Source organism: Salmo trutta, chromosome 31 (genome assembly GCF_901001165.1).
Source record: "Salmo trutta chromosome 31, fSalTru1.1, whole genome shotgun sequence".
Lineage (NCBI taxonomy): Eukaryota > Metazoa > Chordata > Actinopteri > Salmoniformes > Salmonidae > Salmo > Salmo trutta.
This window is the reverse complement of record NC_042987.1, coordinates 17738150-17759012: the sequence shown is the minus strand read 5'-3', so window position 1 is coordinate 17759012 and position 20863 is coordinate 17738150. Positions and strand designations below refer to the sequence as shown.

Below are 20863 nucleotides of genomic sequence, written 5' to 3'. Positions count from 1 at the left end.
AAGTAGGTAAACAAAGGCACAACTGCTACAGATACAGAATCTATATCAAATAGCAAGTTAATAACGCTACAACATTTGAAGGGATAAATAACAATTCCCTGTACAGTAGTAAACATATTTTTTGGCCACATTTTTTGCCCATATTTGTAGGCCTACATTCTAAAAACAACCACTAGGGAGAAAGCTTTTAGTAAGGTGCATAAGTAAAACCCAGATCTATAAAAAGACACGATCACTAAATAATTCAGATAAATGCCTGTGTGATTACTTTTTTTTGTTGCATCATTTCAAATAGTGAGATGGAGAAAGAGAGTGAGTGTGTGTGTGAGTGAGAAAAAGAGAAACACTTAGAAAAAAAGGGTTCTTAAAGGGTTCTTCAGCTGTGCCATAGGAGAACCATTTTAGGTTCCAGGTAGAACCCTTTTGGTTGCAGGGTTTTACTTGGAACCAAAAAGGGTTCTTCAAAGGGTTCTCCTATGGGGAAAGCCGAAGAACCCTTTTAGATTATAGATAGCAAATGTTTTCTTCTACGTGCGTAGAGTGAGAGTTTCACAAACACACACAAACCAGTACACTCCCATAAAACTTCCCATATAACAAATGACACATACAGTACTGTAGCCAGATCTTTTTCACCAACTAGAGTCAGTTTAACAAGGAAAACAGCACGATAAAATGAAGCCATGCACGAGATAAATAAAAGGACCATCACCCCTTTAAGACTAATCAGGACCGGGCATTGCCAGTGATGCTTCATTCCAACTCCCCCCATCCCAGACTACGCCACCCATCTATGTGTGTGGGTTCAGCCAATCTCTAGGGGCCCCAGTCACATCTCCTCTGCCTTTGGCCCCCTTATGGATTCTAATTTTTCACTCTGGGTCTCCAATGCCTGCCGCCAAACCACAGCAGGCCTTTAATTCTTAATGGCGGTCAGCAATTCTCAAGTTGAGGTTCTTTTCTGATTTCTATGAAATATTTCTTCATATTCTTGAACAAACCAGTAACATATTAAGTACAGTAGCACTACAAGCCATACAATCTATTCACATATTCCAAAATATACCAATATGATGTTACAAAGAAGACAGGGGAGCACAACATACCAAGACTGATACAGTATATGTTGTTTATCTACTTTCTAAAGTGCTATACCCACAGGGGCAGACTAAGAGAGAGGGCAGAGGTCAGCTTCATTACCATTCACTCGTCCCTCTGAGTCAGACAGTGCAAAGACATGCATTGGCAAATTCCATGGCAGCATTGTATATTACATTATCATAAACCCCACAAGGGCTAACCTTTTGTTCAGTTTCATTTGATTCTAAGAGAGTTTTAAAAACATTCACAATGCTGAGCTGACAACGCTGAGCCTTGTCCAATCTGTGTCTTTTTATTTCTTGAGTGTAGTTTTTTGTCTTTCAGTCTTGTGACTGCTCTTGCTAAAGACATGCTATTCCAAAAATAAAGTGTCAGGGGACACGGGGATCATTGAATCATGCTGGCTAAAATATCACATCATCTTGTAACCGTCTGGCTTCAATATCAAACTGTGCCTAGAAAATAAGATCTTCAAGAAGAGGCTGTGTTTTTCTACGGTATAAATACTGCTATTCTGTACTTAAATAGACCAACCAAAATACATTTTGGATCATAAAAAATGTAATAATAATAACCTGGATTGTAGTTGTTGTATAAATAAAAAATACATAAAAAAGAGAACAGATACATGATGAAGTAGTGCAAATTCAGAATTTTGGCTCTACTGATAACATTATGGCTACAGCCTTACCAGTACACATTCTCCATTACCGCTCTTAGCGTCACCTGTTATAAACTGCCAGCATTTGCAGCTTCACTCAACACTAACATTCAAGGTGACAAATGCTAAGAGGGTACAATGTCATGTCACAATGCCAAGAGACCAGGAAATGACTCTCCATAACATCTATTTTTCATCTGGGCTGGTAGAGGCAGCCTAATGAAGAGATCTCTATGGGATCTCAATTCCACATTCTGGCTTGTATGCGCATAGCAATCTTTAGCATAGCCCTGTCATGACAAAACTGTGATCCCGAGGATAAAAGGAGAGGGGAAGAATGAGGAAGGAATACAAAAAGAGAGGGAACACAGTGAAAGAGATGAAAAGAGTGGAGAGAAAAGTAGACAGGGCAAACACAGAGAAAGATGGAAACATAGAAAGAGAGAGAAAAGGGAAGAGAACAAGACAGAGAGAGAAGGGAGAAAGAAAGACAGAGAGATCTGTGAATTTTCCCCTTCTATCCCCTGAGACCTCTCTTGATGCCAAGCATTCATCATCCAGCCTCTAATATCAGTTATTCTGTGGCTCCTCTGCTTACAGCAGAATTAATTTCGGCTTTAATTACTCTCATCGGCGGAATGCTGATGAAGGAGTGGGACACGGCATTCTGGGACCTGGGCCTCATTCTGACGCTTTAATTTGAATGAATTCCACCCGGAGACGCTGGCAAACAACTGGCAGCCGAGCCCGAGGAGCCACTTTGGGACCGCACTGCTCTGCACCACACCGCACCGTGAGAGAAAGGAAGAACAGCAGTTGTGGCCCTACCCAACCAAGGGTGTGTGTTTGTGTGTGTGTCTGTGAGAGAGTGTGTGTTTTCAGCCTTTATTTTACCAGGCAGGTCAATTAAGAACAAATTATTATTTACAATGACGGCTTGTGTGTGTGTGTGCGTGCGCGTGTGTGTGTGTGTGTGCGCGCGCGTGCGTGCGTGTGCGCGTGTGTGCTAAAGGGCTGCTATAGGGTGAATATAACATCCAGGGAGCCAAACTAAGAAAGCAAATCATTTAAAAGGAGAGACAGAGAAGCACTATTGAGTGGCACAAGCGTACACATGGATTATGTGTTGTAGATATGTGGTAGTAGAGTAGTGGCCTGAGGGCACACACTTAATGTGTTGTGAAATCTGTTGTGAATGTATTGTAATGTTTTTAAAATGGCATAACTGCCTTAATTTGGCCGGACCTCAGGAAGAATGCCTTGGCAGCAGCTTATGGGGATCCATAATAAATACAAATAGAAATACAAGTGCTAGATGTATATTAATAGTTCATTTGTTTCTTATAGATAGGGCATATCATAACCTACAAGAAGTAAGTGTGTGTGTGTGTGTGTGTCATACAATAACTATGACATGAAAAACTGCATAAACTAGATGCAAACTCCACATGTATGCACAATGTAATAACAGCAAAACGATCATAATACCACAGAAAAGTAACAGAAAGCGAAAGTGGAGAGCGTTGTAATTGACTTTTCTCCAAGCCAACATGGTAGTTACAGAATGTAACATATTGGATAAGGATTGTGATTGATTGTGTGAGTCTGCCATAGCGATTCGTTTGATTAAATCTAACCACGGGATTCTCTTCCAAGTCCTAATGAAGCAGCAATTTGAAACTGGGAAAGAAGGAGAGCGAGCCAGACAGCCTACAGCTAGCTCCACACACACTGTCTCCGTGACGACCACAACACACTGCACTGAGCTACTCTAACAGAGTAGGAGTCCTCCAACCTCCCCATCTACAGCGATATGTAAATCATGACCCACTCACAGTTGTCATAGACATAGAGCATGTTTCTCCTACTCCTCGGTTACTGCAACTACAGTATGACGTTCGCACACTTCCTTAATTCACTGTCATTGTGGAAATTAGTAAAAGAGAAAGCTCTTGTATGGTAATGCCACACTGCCTGTTTTTGTCATATTTCATCTATTGCCAGAAATTAAACAAATCATTTCCACAAAAATGCAGTATTACGGCTCCACTGTTGGAAAGTGGGTGATAATAGTAACATGGAAATTCACTGTATAATTATGTGGAATAAATCTCTTAAGGGAAAACATACATTTCCCCTCGTATCAGAATAACAGAGTTACAATGAATATGTATGCCAATATTGTATAAGAGGGAGATGTTTGAGAACTGGCTTAGTTATTATAATAACCACTTGGATTCATTATGACCTTAGAAATTCAACCTATTATTTGGTTGATGTTTTTATTAATCATACCCACATACAGTATAAACGTACTATAAACACACTAACACAAATCCATAACTTCCACCAAATGTAGCCATACAGTAGGTTCGACTAACAACCAAACTGGTCACCTTCGGTGACCCTGAGAGCCCCTAGACAGGTGGGCGGTGGTCCCTGTGGCCCCAGTGCAGGGTCCATATTGGCAGCGACCCCTCTCCCTTCCACCGATGGGGAGCTCAGGCCATGATGAGCAGCTGGGTCACAAGCACTAAGCACATTAATATCTTCTTAATGATAATAATCATTATGGCATAAGCACCTTCCCCAAAGTGGGCCGGCTTGTGGGAAGTGCCAGGTTAGCATCATTGTCGTTGTTAAGGTAAAAAAAAACAGAGATGAAATGACTATTTTAATGGGCACTATCTCTCACAGCACAGCCACCATGATAATGACTAAAGTGATGAGATTTTTTCCAAAAACATAGTCCCTGCAACTGTAACATCTATCAAAACACTTGACACCTATGATCAATATTTAATCACTGTATATGAACAAAAGACACATGGAATATATTACAACAGCAGTCCCAACCAACAACATCCTACAGTTTGTCTACCAACTAGAAAAGCACATTTTCTCTCACAATCCTTCCATTTCAATGTTGTTTATTTACTCTACACTGGACTCTCTACTTTGTGGCACCACTCAACCACAGTACTGTCTTCCAGAGCTTCCCATCCACCTCATTTAATATAACTGTCATTGTTCACCTTCTGTATCATAGACTATTATCTGTCTCATCCACGTTCATTATTGAAGCTAATGATCTGTTGTCCTCTCTGCTCCCCATTTGAAGGAGGACTACATTAAAAGTCTCTTACTAACTTAATTAGTAATTATAAATGTTAAAGATTAATCAGAGCTAGAGTGGCTTAAGGTTGGCATCTCCAGGCGCCGATGGGACAAATGGAAAGACAAAAGGAATTAAAAGAGAAGAACATCTGCGAACATTCCACCACTAATGTCTAACTAACTAATGCCCGGCCTTGCTCTGGGCGGATTTTTATTTTATTTTTATGTGTCAATAACAAATGTCTATGTCGAAGTCGACTATATTGTGTTTTTATAATCATATAAATGAACATAAAGTTAAATGTGTCAATAAAAAATTCAAAGGCAACAAAAACTATTCCTGATCAACTATATTACATTTTTTTAACAAAATATTTAACAAAACCATATATCTAAGCTCAGGAACCAAAAAGCACTGAATCTTGCACAGAATTGGTCTTTATTTTACTGTTGATAAGGCAAAATCACTATACTGTATGCTCTTGCTGTCTTGCATTACAAGATGAGCACATCTATTGTGGCGGGGATAATGTTGTAACAGAATTCAACGTGTAAATAATGGATAATCAACGAGGGGCTATGCGTTCTGTGGAAAAGAATGAATGACGTGGAAGGTGTGTTCCACGTGGAGTGGAACTAACCTTCAACAGAGTTGCATGATCCCTTTTATACCATGGCTATAATTGAACACATTTGCCGCTAGAAATGTGTTCATTTGCAGGTAGAACATCCACTGCAGTAGGAAGAAAGTTTACTAGATAGCTAAAGTAGTTGCCTTGGTAACCAAACAGACTTGCTAGTTTAGTTAACCAAACCTCCAGTCCTAGCTTGCTATTATACAATGCAAATAATGTTTTCAATTCGACTTTTGCTTTCAAAAGCAGCTCAAACATAGAACATGTAAGAATGAACTATTGCCTTTTCATTATATTGTGCTGATATACTGTGCGTTATAGGGAAACAATGCACGCTGTAGAATGCCCTTCAAGCCAATTAGAAATGAGTATTCAACAATGCCATGCAGATGATGAACGCAGCACACACATTATCCTCCACACAACAAAACTGAAATGGATCCTCTAAATTAAAACCATGATACAGACTAAATCTGCGCCACGCCGACACAATTCCTCCTCAGCAGAGTCGAGTATCTGTATTAGCAATGATATATCAACATGAATCCGTAATATGTAATGCAGCTTTCATCCTGGGAGTTCCTGTGTGAGTTCCATTAATGAGAAAGGAATCGCCCAGGACTATCTCCTCTCCCAGTGTTCCGGAGTGTGTTGACGATGGAGCCTGAGGGGCCTGCAGTCACAGAACGGAACAGGGGAAACAAGGAGGAACTTTCTAAGATGAGGAGCTGAGGAGAGGAAGAGTTGGAGGGATAAAGTGCAGATCTGGTTTCTCCTCATCTACAATGTTAAGAGATCAGGTAAGGAGAGTCCACTGTAAGAAATTGTACACTTACCTTTTTATTGATCTAAAGGGAACATGGCAATTATTTGTAGCCTGTAGCATAATTCTGAGTATAGTTAACAAGCTAAAGAAACATTTCACTCAGGCAAACAACAGGAATACCACACGGTACCAAATTAAATGAAAGTCAAAATGACAAAGACTCTGAAACTGGGGGTAAAAATCTATGGACAATTTCCTCTCTAAATGATGGGTGTCCGTTTTCATGTGTCTGACCTGTCTCCTTGACAGGAGAAATGGCGATGCTTTCACTGCATGGTTGCAGGCAGGGCTGCTATCACACGGGACACAGGAGGGGGGTTGGGGGGGGAGGGGGCGAGGGGGCGAGGGGGGCTGGCCTGTGGCCAGCAGCACCTGAAACCTATTAGAGAGCGCTTTGGAACATTCCACAGGGTTCCTTCACTCTGCTCCACGTTGGCCAGAGGGCATCATAAAGGTCTTCACTGAGAGGGTCGCTCCCTAGATTAGACGCCCAGTTTGTTTCGTCCACAGACCCAGTGTACTGTACATGGTGAGGCAAGGAGAAACAACACAGCCACCAATGCCTGAGAACGAAGGGATGACGCTTGTAAAACTGCCATTCATATGAGGCTGTTGTTGTACAAGTCAGGAAGTACAGCATGGCAAAGGTATATGTTACTACTACAGTAGTGTAGGGGCAGTATAGAGATGTGAAGAGCTCTTCTGAATGGCAACAATGCAAATGTAATATGACACCCTCTCTCCTCTGACAAGTGACCACAACATGAAAAGGGAGGTCTTTATCAAATAGACCTAAAATGTCAAGAATGACTATAATCTAACAACACACTGCAACAGATCATGTTTGTGTTCAATACTTTGCCATCTGGACTCATAACAGCCAGAGCCCAATAGTGCACTCACACTAAAAAACAAACAGACATAAACACACAGAACCCAGTGCCAACTATACGGCGCTAGCTAGCTCTATGTACACACAACTGTCCCTGCACTGTCCCTGTGTTTAGCTGCAGCATCAAGGTCCATCTCTGTGCTCTGCGTTTGGCTGGCTCTCTGTCCGTCCAGGCCTCAGTGTTATGCTCGGTGGGTTTAGCTCGATGTGTCTGTGGCCTCTCCTCTGGCCGCCCGTGTCCATTTGCTCTGCGGGTATGGCAGGCCCGAGCTGACAGATGGCAGCCCCTCTCCTCCACTCCCGTTCTGCTCCCGCTCCGGAGTAACACAGTAACTGGTTTTTCCTCCGACGTTGACCTTGCCACAGCCAGCCAGCGATCCAGGCTGGCACTCCGCCTGTCGAACAGGAGGGTAATGAAGTCCAGTGCCGCTCACATGATTATTAAGGCTTTGACGCTGGGGGGCCTTTTGAGGGGCTCACGCTCTACCCCCTCCCCTCTCCTCCCATGTCTGTCGTTCACACACCGAGCGTTGATGAGAACAGTCAATCGTTACACAGCACTTTGGAAACACCAATTGTGCGCCATAAACAGTGTTTCAAAACTTTGTGGATTCATTGGGTATCTCTTTGGCTGTTTGTTGTTGGTTCATAGCCACATAACTTGCATGTGATACGGCTTTACCACTGGAATGTTTTCTCTGTAATGCTTTCCAGCATGGATGTACTACTGCATATTCTCCCAGCTGACACCAACAGGGAAGGAGTTCATAGGTAATCCAGATATAGATAGATCAGTGACTCTACCATTGGTGGTGACAACCTCTAAAGCCAAAATCAGTCTACCACAACACAATGTTAGCCCTGTAATTCTCCCCATGCAGGTCGGAGGGAGGCATCTCTCTCCAGGCACGCTTAGATTCTGGGTCACACTATGTGACGCCAGTCTGGGATTTGAGAGGTGTGGGTTGCACCGTTGACCTTTACGAAGGCAGAGCTGTCTGTTTGCACTGCTCCCATAAGCCCCCTCCCCGTCTGACTGCTTAGCAACCCTCTCGGACCGGGGCAGGCCGTGCTGCGCATGCTCCGATGGCCTCGGTGACATCTCGGGAACCTCCAGGGAGGGACAGGACTGGAGAGGTTAATTCTGATCATCCAGTATTAATAGGGCACTTCAGAACAAGGGTTGGCATTAACACTCTAAAGGAGACATCCCTCCTGTATATTAATAAAACATAGAGAAGCCAGGATTGGAGAACAGGAAGAAAGTGCTTTCTACCTCGAGCTCATTCCGTGTCAGCAGAGCAACCATGTTACGTGGTAGCTGGGCTAGAGCTACAACAGCCAAATTCTTCATTAGGTTTTTAATTATAAGATAATGCTATTCTGAGGTAAGATTTCAAAATATCAAAAAGCAAAGGTTGAGAAAATGGTATGCTGTGTGTAGGTGATAACAACGAGATAGAGAACTGCAACCATATCTCCTCAAAAGGATTTGCCAAAATAAAATCACCATGGTGACCTGACATCTGCCTACCAATCATCTGCCTACCAGTCCAGACATTGTTTGCTCAAAGCTTGTGCAAACAAACCGTATGAACTGTAGGAGCATCACATATTTTCTCACATGTTGGCCTAGTCTGTGAGGTGTGGGGAAATGTCAAGAAAATCTATTGATAAGGACCACATCAGACTGAGCTTGTCTGGCCTAGGAACAGATCATCCCAACGGTGATGTCAAGAACCCCTGCTTTACAACAAACATAGCTTTCCATGAATAGTACCTTTACCGCAATGCCGTAAAAGTTTTTAATGCAGACAGTCTCTCAGTTAAAGGAGTCATTTGTAACTTTTTTTTTTACAAGGAAGTAGCTAGAATCCATGAGGTAAAAACTGTGTAATTGAATGTGTTGAAACTAAAGATACTGTAGGCGGTATATTTCTTTGCAGCCTGTTTCACTATGCTACTCGTGGACGCCACATTAGTTAGGCAGAGAGGTAGAATGTAACGGGAAGGAAGGTGCGCTTAATTGCATATTAGCAGCAGCACACTCGGCTGCACGGGAGGTGACTGTGCTAACGAACGGAGAGGCGTTATTATTAATCACCAATTAATAAAAAGCAGGCTAGGAAATCACGCTGTCTACTCTGTATACAGTACGCATGGCTTCCTTTTGTTTCCAGTGGCTGGTCTGGGCTGGTCGGAGCGGGGATGGTCTGTTCTCTTATTTATTTCATAACATTGATCCAGTTCCTGTTGCTGTGGTGTGTTGTGTTTACTATTGGGTTTAGGAGTCTGATCCAGCCCCCTAGGAGTGAAAGCTCGTTCCACTATGTTTGTTAACAGACTAAATGTGTATGCGCCTTATGAATGACTTGCATTCACTGAAGAGCACAGGTAGGCTATATCTTATTGTTATGTTGTCTCGTGGTAATAACAAGCAAATCAAAAGAGGATTTCAGGGCAGGACATTTGGGAGGGGGGAAAAACAACACTAAAACTATCACATTTCTTTACGCACCATGAAAAGAAATGTCCTTTAATGGAGTAGCGAGTGAGTGAGTGTGTCGCCACCAGTGAAGAAGAGACAGTGACAAAGATGGCATAATCAACACACCATTGCCCAAGCTGCTCCAGGGACCCAAAACAAGGAGGATATGTGTCAGGGGTAATTTGCAGCCCTTTAGAATGCAACAAAACAAGCATTTTAGCCTCAAATACGGCTATACCTCCCTGCTTACTCTATCATCACTAAAAGGCAAACACAATAAGGGTTGCCAGATTGGTGGATGGTACGAAAAAAGAAACAAGCTTTTTAACTCTAAAATACAGCTATACTTCCCAGCTTACCCTATCATCACTAAAAGCCAAACACAGTACGGGTTGCCAGATTGGTGGTTAGTATGAAAAACAGAGTCAGGGAGAGTCAGGGACGGAGAGATAACAGAGAGAGGTAGAAACTGTAGGAGGGCTAGAGACCTCATGCTCCTCACCCTCCTCTCTCCAGCTCTGTAACGGCCCACTGTGCCTGCTTCACACAGAGCGGCCAGCTGTACAGCAAATGTGCCTTTCCCTCTCCGCCCCCGGACCCCGTCCCCCACCCCCCTCTGCCCAGGCTGACCAGGCCACCGGCTTCGCTCTGTGAGCGGGAGAAGGCTCCTCCCTGACTTGGCTGCAGGCTCAGCGTTGTCCTGTCACCAGCCCAAAAACTGGTAGAGGTGACCCCAAAACCACTTTCTGGAATGTGCTGCCCAGGGTCTGTTTGTTTATGATTGTCCTTCTGAGCCTTGCCACCTTGGCTGGAGTAGCCACTTGGGCTGGACCAGTGTAAAAAGAAAGGATCAAAACTGTGAAAATGGGGACCCTTTTTCACCTTTTAAGCACCTTGCTCAGTGCCCATGCTTTACAAACATGTCAGTGGTCACTGAAATCCACACAGTGGTATTTGGAAGAGTAGGATAAATGGGTCAAAAGTCCCCCCCATGATTTTCCAAATGTCAGAGTTCACAGGGAGGTTAAAGTGAAGCTCTGTGGAGAGGTGATGGCCTGCTGCTTAAAACCCAACAGGCTTAACTGACATATGAAAGACCTTCAAAGGCAAACAGTTCAAAACAAACAATATAAGTGGAAAATGAATGTCAGTTAGAGAGTTTTGTCTCATTCAACTTAAACAGATGATGACTGACACACATTGCTGTTTTGTCTGTGTGGAAGATGTGGAATGCCTTAATCAGCATCCTACACAAAAAAAGATACAAATGAGGGATTTGTGGGTTGATGACCACAACAGCTGAAAGCAGTATAAATCTGTTTGTCTCTGGAGATGAATCGGACACCCTCAATTCTGTAAGTGCGCCATGCCAAAAAAAACGCTCTAAACTAAAGAGTGGCCAGCTGTCTTCTGCGCTGCTATTAAATTGCTCCTTGGATGGTGGCGATATCATTTTTTTCTCCATAGGAGTATCACACCAGGTCCCCAAACAGAGCGACCAGCTGTACAGCAAATGTGTACTGATCCATCTGGGCCCTAGCAGGCTGCAGCCTCCATCTTAAGACACATGGGGCTGTTTCCAGGGCTTGGCCAGGACTGGTCTAGCCTGGTTAAGCCAGACTGAATGCTGCATTCGCATGGGGGACAATGGTTCATTCTGGTTTAGCCAGGCTAGGGCTTCTCTGCAGTGTAGCGCACACTCCTCCTACAGCCATTCACGGTCACCCCCCCTCCCTCCCTTCCATTTCCCTGATTATCATGCTAAATGTTGAGTAGCAATGCACCAGAGCTGTGCTTTCTGTCTGTTGGAGAATAGGAGGTTGGTCTGTCATCATCCGAGTATAATATCCATGCATCAAAATGTGCTGGCAGATGTATAAATGAGGAGGCCACTAGCTAGCTACCACTTTGGTTAGGATGGGGGAGAGAAGGAAAGCTAGCTTTTTGGTTAGGATGGGGGGGAGAGGGAAACCTAGCTTTTTGGTTAGGATGGGAGAGAGGGGAAGGAAGGAAGGAAGGAAGGAAGGAAGGAAGGAAGGAAGGAAGGAAGGAAGGAAGGAAGGAAGGAAGGAAGGAAGGGGGAGACAGAGTGCACTTGGCTTATGTTCGGAGACTATTGTATTACAAAGATAGACAGCTGAGATTGTCCTGTCTCGGTCGGTGAGACAATTCTCGGGCCCTGTTATTCCATACACTTAGCGATAGTGGTATGTCAGGCCACATCACTATATATAGAGCTATCAGTGTGAAGCGACACCAGTGCGAAGGGGGGCAGGAGTGGAGCGGGGCATGGGTTGAAAACAGCACCCCTATGAATCCAGCGACTGCTCCATTACCTAGGCTAATAACGCTGACAGCTGAGCGGAGATGACCCCAGACCCCCGTTTCCCCTGTCCTGTGCAGATGGCCATTAAAGGGAGAAAGTGTCCCTTTTTCAGGGAGAGAGAAAGAAGGTATTTAGAGCTTTTTCTAAATGAGGAAGGTGGGGTTTTCGGGTTTTTTTGGGGCCAAATTGGCTTTGTGGTAATAACAGCCTGCTCCGGGTTTAACCCTCCCATTGTTGGATAGGGAGAGCAGAGAGAGACATTCCTCAGCATATACAACCAACCAAGGTCACCTCCGAACAATGTTGGTGTAATAACATAAGTTAAGGCAATTACTAAGCATTTATTGTTATATCTATTTAAATTTTGATCTATTTGAAGTGTATCATTTTTTTAATTCATTCCATAAATCAATATTTTATTTTGATCCATCGCACATTTGTATTTATTCTGAATAGAGTCAGAAAAGTAGGACATCCTTCAATAAACCAATCGTCTATCCATTCTTCTTCTGAAACTGTTTGGATTCTAACATTATGGGGGAATAGTATGTGTGGCTGAAAGACATAAAGTAACCAGTAGGGGGGTTGTTTTGTACCAAAACAGCATGCACCATGCCAGCCTCTGATAGAGAAAGGACTAGTGCTAGCATGGTGTTGCATTAGGCACCCCCAGTAGTGTAGAGAGAGCAGATCAGATGAATACAAACCAACCACACATGTATACACTTTCAGTCACACACAAACACACGCACATGCACACACACACACAGCACACAGCACAAAATCAAAATCACAAATCACATGCCTGTGATTGTTTATGCACAAACAGTGTGTTCCTGATAGAATTGCCCAGCGGTCCTGATAGAATTGCCCGCCGTGTTTAAATTCACCTGCGCCTAGGAGCGCATCCCAAACAGAGAGGCAGGTTGGTTCCAGATCAATGAGTCTCTCTCCCACTGAAGACAACAGATAATGCGGTGTAATGAAAGAGCCGCCAAACGAGATGAATAAATGAATGAATAAAGGAAGGTGAGACTGGAATTCAGACGCCTACTTAATTCAGGCAAGAAAGAAAGAAGCCTGGGTTTTGAATTGTGTGTTCTCTGCTAATTATTCTACCTGCATACAAATGAACGCCAAAAGTAAAGACGTTTGAGAATTATAGAACAGAAGAGTGTACTCTCTGTGTTGGAATCAAGCTTTCAGAATAATAATGTGTTGAATAACATTTGATTCAAGTGTATCTAGAATCTTGTTTGATGAACTTAGCGTACATGCATCAAATTGTGCTACATTGTTGTTTTTATACATTTCATACAGGATCAGGCATTTCAGCACTGACGGACCAAAATGTCTGAAAATCAAGGGCAGGCACACACACCGTGTTCATTCTTGTGTTTCACAGAGGCTACCATCATCAGTTCACAAGGTATAAAAATAGAGGATTGAATATTATATAGTTATGCTAACAGTACTTATTTGTATTACAACAAAGGGTGTATTTAGTACTACACTATAGGGAGAATGTGAAAGATGTAAAGCTACATGTAATAATATGCTCTGGATAAGAGCGTCTGCTAAATTACCAAAATGTAATATAAATGTAATATCTTGGGGAAATATGTTGAATAGTTAAACAATATGTTGAACCGATATTCCTTTGTTTGACTACTTTAGACAGTTCCTAAAAAAGTGACCATAAACATAGAGAGAAAATAAGAACCGAGTAACCTCTCTTACCTAGCATGTGGTTGGCCACGTGAACCTGGATGTCCCATTCGCTGTAGAAGACCATCTGACACTTGATGCACTGGTAGGTCTTCTTCTAAGCAAGAAACCAAGAGAAAAGGACAACACAAGGACACATGGTTTTAGAGTACATGGTCACATTCTTACTGAGCACTGAGGACTTACTGAGCACTTCTTTGGCTAGAAATCCTATAACTAATGTGTGCGGTTAATAAACAAGCTGACTGGACAACCAAAAAACTTGGATACTTTTCTAATTTGGCCATTTTCTAACACATTAGTTATGTAATATATGGGTTACCCAGACACATGTAAGCCTAGTCGTGGACTAAAAGGCATGGTCAATTAAGAATCTCCATTGAAATAGCTTTATAGTCTAGGACTAGGCTTAATCTCTGTCCGGGAAACTGGCTCATTGTGTTCATCTCCATTGTATTAAGGTCTCTCACCTCCTCAGTCTGCGAGGGGCTGGCCCTGGGCATGGGGGAGACTTGTGGGGTCCTGAGCTGCCCGCTGTTGCTGTCCCCTCCTTGCTCCCTGTGCACTGTCTGGACGTGGTTCTGCAGCTCAGCCTCCGACTCAAACTTCACATTGCAGCTGGTGCACCGCGTCTTGGTGGCGGTCGAGGAGATAGAGGAGGAGGGCGATGACGATGAATGGGGCGGCTTGCCTTTCCCCTCTCTGGGGCTGAGTCTCTCCGTCTGAGCGGTCCATGCTGTTACAGGCATGGCCGGGGTCGTGGCTCCTCCCCCTCCCTGCTGCTGCTGCCTGCCTCCATTCATCACCGTGGGGCTGGAGCTCTTTGAGCCGGCGGCGCTGACACATGCGGCACACAGCCCGTAAGGCAGCCCGTTGATGTCCAGCTTCACCAGGTCAGATTTGGAGCGGAACTCCTTCAGACACGAGGCACACTTGAAGAGTTTCTGGTTGGCCTGGTGGTGTTGTTGGTGGTGATGCTGGTTGTGGTGGTGGGAGGCGAGATTGGTGGTGCGGCCAATGGGGTGGTTGGTGGACATGGTGCCTGTCTTCTGCATGTGGAAGGTGCCGTGGATCTTGAGCTCCAGGGTGGAGGTGACGGTCTGCATGCATACCACACAGCGGAAGCCCGTCAGGGAGTTCCGCAGGTCGGGGTGCATCTGGCAGTGCTCCATGAAGTCCTCCTCGCTCTGCAGGGGCATCTTGCAGATGCGGCAACTGCCCGTGTCTAGGCTCTTGCTGTGGGTGACCTTGTGCTCGGTCAATGTGAGCAGCGAGGGGAAACGCTCTCCGCAGATGGGACACATGTAGTGCTTGACGGGGCCCAGGTGGGTCTGCATGTGTTCCCTCAGACCTGCCTCTGAAAAGAAGGTGCGCTGGCAGACGTTACACTTGTGGGTGCCCTTGATCATGTCCGACTTCCTCTTCGCCATGGCGCTCTCGCCCGGGCGGATGTTGTGGTCTCGGAGCTGGTGGTTGGTGAGGAGTGAGTCCATGGTGTACGACGCCCCGCAGATGTCACACCCAAACAAGGGGTCAGCGGTGTCCACTTCCTCCTCACTCCCATCGTGGTTGTTTGGAGACTCCAACACGCCTCCTGATCCTGCCGCTCCTGCAACATGGCTGTTGGACAGGAGACCCTGTAGCTCTGCGTCATCCTTGGCCGCCGGGTGGTGGTCCGCTCCTCCGGTTGTGGAGCCATTCGCACCACAGTTCTGGGCCTTGCCCTCGAACACACAGTGCTTTTCCCTCAGGTGCTTTTCCAGAAGTACGATGGCATGGAAGGCCTTGCTGCAGAAGCGGCAGTTATACTTCTTGCTGTGGGTGGTGATGTGGCACTGCAGCTCCACCTCCGTGCCGAAGGACTCCCCGCAGAAGATGCAGCGGTGGGCCCGGCCCTGGTTCTCCAGGTGGCTGTGCTTGACATGCAGCTGCAGGTCGGCCTCGTGCCTGAAGTCCCAGTTGCAGGAGGTGCAGCGGTACACTTTCTTCTCATTGCTGTGCTTGACGGCCAGGTGGAGCTGGGTGGACACCTTGGAGTCAAACACTTCCTGGCAGAGGGTGCAGCGGAAGAACACGAACGTGTGCATGTCCAGCAGGTGTTTTTGCAGGTCGTCTACCGAGGTGAACTGCTTGTCGCAGCTCTCACAGATGTAGTAAGTGGAGGTGATGGTAAAGTGGATCGTCACATGCTTCAGCAGGGACTCCTGGTTGGGGAAGTCCTTGTTGCACTGGGGGCAGTTGAGTTGGGGCTGCATCCCATCCAGGTGAGTCTTCAGGTGGGTCTGGAACAGGTCCAGGCTGGTGTACTTGGCCCCACACTGGTTGCAGATGAACTCGCTAGTGCCACGATTGCTGCGAGAGGAGGAACCATGAAGGAAAGATTGATCAATCGATACGGGTGAGGAAGGGCTGAGGGTCCGCAGAGACTTCTTTCCATTGTTGATGTAGTTCAGCGCCAGAGGAATGTTCTTGTGGTTTTCTTTGATGTGCTTGTTCAGCTTCAGAACGCTGTTGAAGATGGGCGAGTTGGTGCAGTAGGAGCAGGAGTACACCTCCACAATGGGCTCCTTGGGAGTCACCTCTAGGGGGGAGTCGAAACGCAGGCTGCCCCCGTCACAGTGGGTCTGACGGACGTGCTCCTCCAGGGTGGCCTCAGTCAGGAACCCCATGAAGCACTGGGGACAGAAGAAGGCGTTACTCTCCTTGGCCACGGGGCTGGGGAAGCCGTGGGAGCAGCGGATGTGTTCTTGAAGAGCGTTGAGGTCACTTAAAACCTCGGTGCAGAAATTACACTGAAGCAGGGTGTCAGGCAGGCTGCCCAGCAGGGTGGCATGGTCCTCGGCATTGTGTACCTGCTTCAGGTGCTCGTTCAGGTTGAACAGGGAGGGAAGCACCTCTAGGCAGAACTGACAGGTGTGTGCCTGCTCGGGTTTGTCAAGGTGCATGGTCCGCAGGTGTATCTGAAGCACGGCAAGGCTAGAGAACACCTGCTTGTTGCAGTAGATACAGCTGTAGGAGATCTTGGGCTGCTTGGACGAGCGTCCCCCAATGTCGTGTGAGGTGTGCTGGGCGGCCCTCTTTCTCCTCCCCCGGGTCTTGGGTATGGGCGGGGCTGCCTCCACCATGGTGGAGCTGTCGACGGAGAGGTTGGAGTCTGGGGTTGTGCTGGAGACAGAGGTGTAGCCCACAGTGAGCAGGGATGGGCTGTTGCTGTGGTTACTGGATTCGGGGAGCTGGTGGACGTCCATGTGGGCGTACAGGTCCTCCACAGAGAGGAAGTGCTCGGAGCAGACGGCGCAGTTGTGACCTTTGCGGTCGCGACTGTGGGCCTGGTCAATGTGGGTCAGCAGGACACCCTCGTCGCTGAAGGGCTCGTGGCAATAGATGCACTGCAAGGCGCCACACAGGCCCCCGTCCTCCGATGGAGAGCACTCTGGGTGGCACTCGGCGATGTGCCTTTGCAACTCCTCAGGGACATCAAAACCCTCCTCACAGCGGCTGCACTTCCTCGTCTCCTTCAGCTTCCACTCCTCCCTGGAGAGGCCGCTGCCTGGCCCCCCGCCACCACCGTCTTTGCCACGCTCGTGGACCTGCATGTGTCCATGGAGGGAGCTGGAGGAGAGAAAGCCCCGGCGGCACACAGGGCACTTGTGGGGCTTGTTGGAGGCGTGGGTCTTCATATGGATCTTGAGATGGTCGCTGCGTGAGAAGGCCGAGTCGCACTCGCCACAGTGGTACTTTTTGTCGCCGGTGTGCAGCTTGACGTGGCGGTCGCGGCTGCGCTTGTGCTTGAACAGGCGGCTGCAGAAGGTGCAGCTGAAGGGGAGCTTGTCACCGTGGCTCTGCTCGTGGCGCTTCAGGAAGCTCAGACGGCTGAAGGACTTGTCGCAGAACTGGCATGGGTACGGTAGGCCGGGGCCCCCTTCATCCTCGCCAAAATCATAGTCTTCACAGTGGCCGGGGGAAGTCTGGTCTTTACTGGATGGAGATGATGCAGGCCAAGAACAGGAAGGATCATCCTCGAGATCAACACCATCTGTACAGAGATACAGAGAAACAAAGAGAGAGAGAGAGAGAGCATAAGAGAGCATAAGAGAGAGAGCATAAGAGATAGAAGAAGGCGAAAATGAGGAACAAGAGGGAGAGGGAGAAAGAGAGAAGGTGTTTTGTCAGATTTCATTAGGAAGTCATTTGTCTCAGCTCTGTTAAATAGTAAAGGTGGGCTGCTGTGGCATTAGTCAGTATGGTAATTGCAAGGTAGCTAAGTATGAATTTACATTCCTTTGTTACTTGGAAATGTTTTCTCTTGCTACTGCATTATGCTTGCCTCTCAGAGGTAACAATTCCTCGCCTTATGAATTATCTAAAAACCTACACTTCAACCTGCTATTCAAAGTGTAATTACAGGTAAGGAAAGAAAAATGTAAATTATTTTACCACAATTAACCTTGTATGTGGCCATGTAATGGCTTAGCCCGTTGTGACTTAAAATCTCTCTGACATTTAATCCCCAACACAAGGCAATGGGGAGCTTCAAGATGTAACCCCCACATGAGGTAAATTAGACAATTTCTATTATTCTTAAAACATTACCTGAATAGTTTAGAAGAAATAGACTTTAAAATGACCTTATGTCAAGGGAGAGAAGAAAACAAAAGTCCACATACGTCGACACGTACGTAAGAATAACACTCTCGTCACGACCGCAAACGAATGACTTTGTAAGGGAGAAGCGGTCTGTTCTGACAATTAGTCTATGGATATTAGATTATAGAATATTGGCTCAGCTGAGTGAACACTGGCTGAATGGAGCCATAAGGCAGCCGGTGCTTTCGGGGCACTGTGTAGGGTTAGGGTGAGGTCAGAGAGACAGAGAGAGAGAGAGAGCGAGAGAGAGCGAGAGAGAGATGGGCGGAGCATGGGTAGGATAAATACTTCAACCAAGGACAAGCAGGTGCAGTGAAGTACGTGCCATCGCTTTTATCTTTCATTTACTGTCTCTTTATCACAATCGGTTATTCATTGACATTCCAATGGTGCGGAATACAGAACACAGTGTGATATAAAATGGAAAATGCAGAAAACCAGTTTCCAGCAGGTTCAAAAGGTGATGGACCACTTCTTCCCTCTGCCGAATTCTAAGTGCTGTGAACTTCCTTATTTAAATAAAACAACGTAATTCCAACCCCTTCGGAAAGAAAGCCAAAGTCAAAAGGCCAAAACTTGGAACGGGAAAAACAAGAGGAAACTGCACAGATTCATGGGATGGACAAAGGAAAAGCATAAAGCCTTGATCATTCCAGGATCCAACCTTCCCCTTCACCATGCTATCTTTTAGCTGACGAATAAGTCTTTCTCTTCCCCCCATCCCCCTCCTTCCCTCCCTCCCTCCCATTCTGTTGTTTTTGCTGGGGAGAGAGATCTGCCCTTAGTCAGGATAACATGCCCTCACTGAGTACTTACACCCGTCAGGGCCTATCTTCAGGAAACAGATGGGGTCGGAGGTTATTCCCCTGCCCCTCCAAACTGCTGAAAGCAGCACATTGAGGACAGCCTGCCTACCTCCCACCTCCGACCCCCCTTCACCCCCCTATCCCTGGCACACTGCCCACTGCACAAGCTCTGAGTCAAACCCAAGGAGCAGCAAACCAAACCTTGCCTGATTTATCTTCTTTCTTTATGTAGTTCATCCATGTTGTTTTTTTCTGGTTGGAGGGAGGATGGGTGAGTCAGTGGAATGCCCTCCTCCACACACACACACACACACGCACGCACACACACACACACACACACACACACACACACACATACACACACGCACGCACACACACACACACACACGCATACACATTCTCCCAGGATAGGAGTAGACAGCAGAGCAGAGAGAAATGACCCTAACCAATGCCTTACAGTCAAACATCTTGGCTCGGAGACAACACCAAAACAAACAAACACATAGCCAGATACAGTAAATATATATTACATTAAATCCTGCTTGTCTTAAATGACGATGGCACGGCCGGCAGACATTGCTATGCTGTCAAGGCTGCAACCTCCGTTCTTTGTTTAGTTCATTTATACAATGTATATAATGTCTTCATTACATTGAGCTGCATACATTAGTCAACAGACATACCAAACAGCGGGGGAGCGGGAGTCATGAGTAATGTACACAAGGATTATACAAGTGGGTCATCATTTGAGTTGAACTGTCCAATGCCTAATTGAATTAACATTCTCGTGGTGCATCATTGTTGATTAACACTACTGAATAAATGATCTGTGTGTAGACATTAGAGCTGTGTTGACATTGGACATGTGAGTACAGTATTGTTAATCGTACACATGTTCTCCAATATCTTCTGAATCATATCTACGCTGCTTTCTCTGTACTGTTCTTATTCCCACTAATGCGTTGTCTTGTTTTGAAAGGACGTTGGTGTACCATTCAAAAGGCCCACTGATATGGCTTTCGACAAACAGGTGGTTACTGACTCCTCGAAGCTAGTACTTTTGAGATAACTTGTGTTTACTATACAAAATATTTGACCATATCTTATATCGGAGGGTGGCCATCATATACCACCATGGTGCTTGAGGTCAACAGCTCAGGTAACACACACACGACCGTCAAGACAAGCGTGTGAACAACGGCAGATGAAAGCACTGTTCAACCCCAGGAGACCTAAGAGATAGAGAGACCCTCCTGTTTTTCCCCTCCTTCACCCAGACAAGAAATGCCCAGGTCCTCGTCAGCCTGAGTAAATAACAGGGAGCCGAGAAGGCCTTTTCTTTCACGTCCGTCCGTCCGTCTCTGGGGCCTCTGCACGCCAGCACTCTCTGTGCCGTTGCCAAAGGGGATGCTGGGGCCTGAAAAAGTACACCCTGCAGCTGAAGGGCTGTCTTTGTTGGCCTGCCAAGGCCTTCCTGAGCATCCTACAGCCAACAGCCTGTCACGTCCTGGGAGGAAGACCTCCATCTTAGGGCCTGTCCCTCTACCCTGCTCTCTCTCTGGGCTCTGGAGTCTTTCCTCTCTCTCTCTCTGGTCTCTCTCACTGGGTTCTTTCCTCAGTCTTACATTAGCCTCTC

At 46.1% G+C, this 20863-nt stretch overlaps 1 protein-coding gene across 6 annotated transcripts in view; it reads right to left on the bottom strand.

Annotated features, from left to right (window-relative positions):
- The window catches only part of LOC115169657 (zinc finger protein 521), a 138213-nt gene that overhangs the window by 53301 nt on the left and 64049 nt on the right, over positions 1–20863 (bottom strand). For 5 of the 6 annotated variants that reach the window (XM_029725503.1, XM_029725504.1, XM_029725498.1 and 2 more), the window contains 2 exons: positions 14245–17810; positions 13787–13871 (listed from right to left, as the gene is read on the bottom strand). In XM_029725503.1, coding sequence (XP_029581363.1) covers positions 13787–13871; positions 14245–17454 — 3295 coding nt within the window. In that variant the 5' untranslated portion in view covers positions 17455–17810. The remainder of the gene's footprint in view (positions 1–13786; positions 13872–14244; positions 17811–20863) is intronic. The other variant, XM_029725501.1, reaches the window with a different exon arrangement.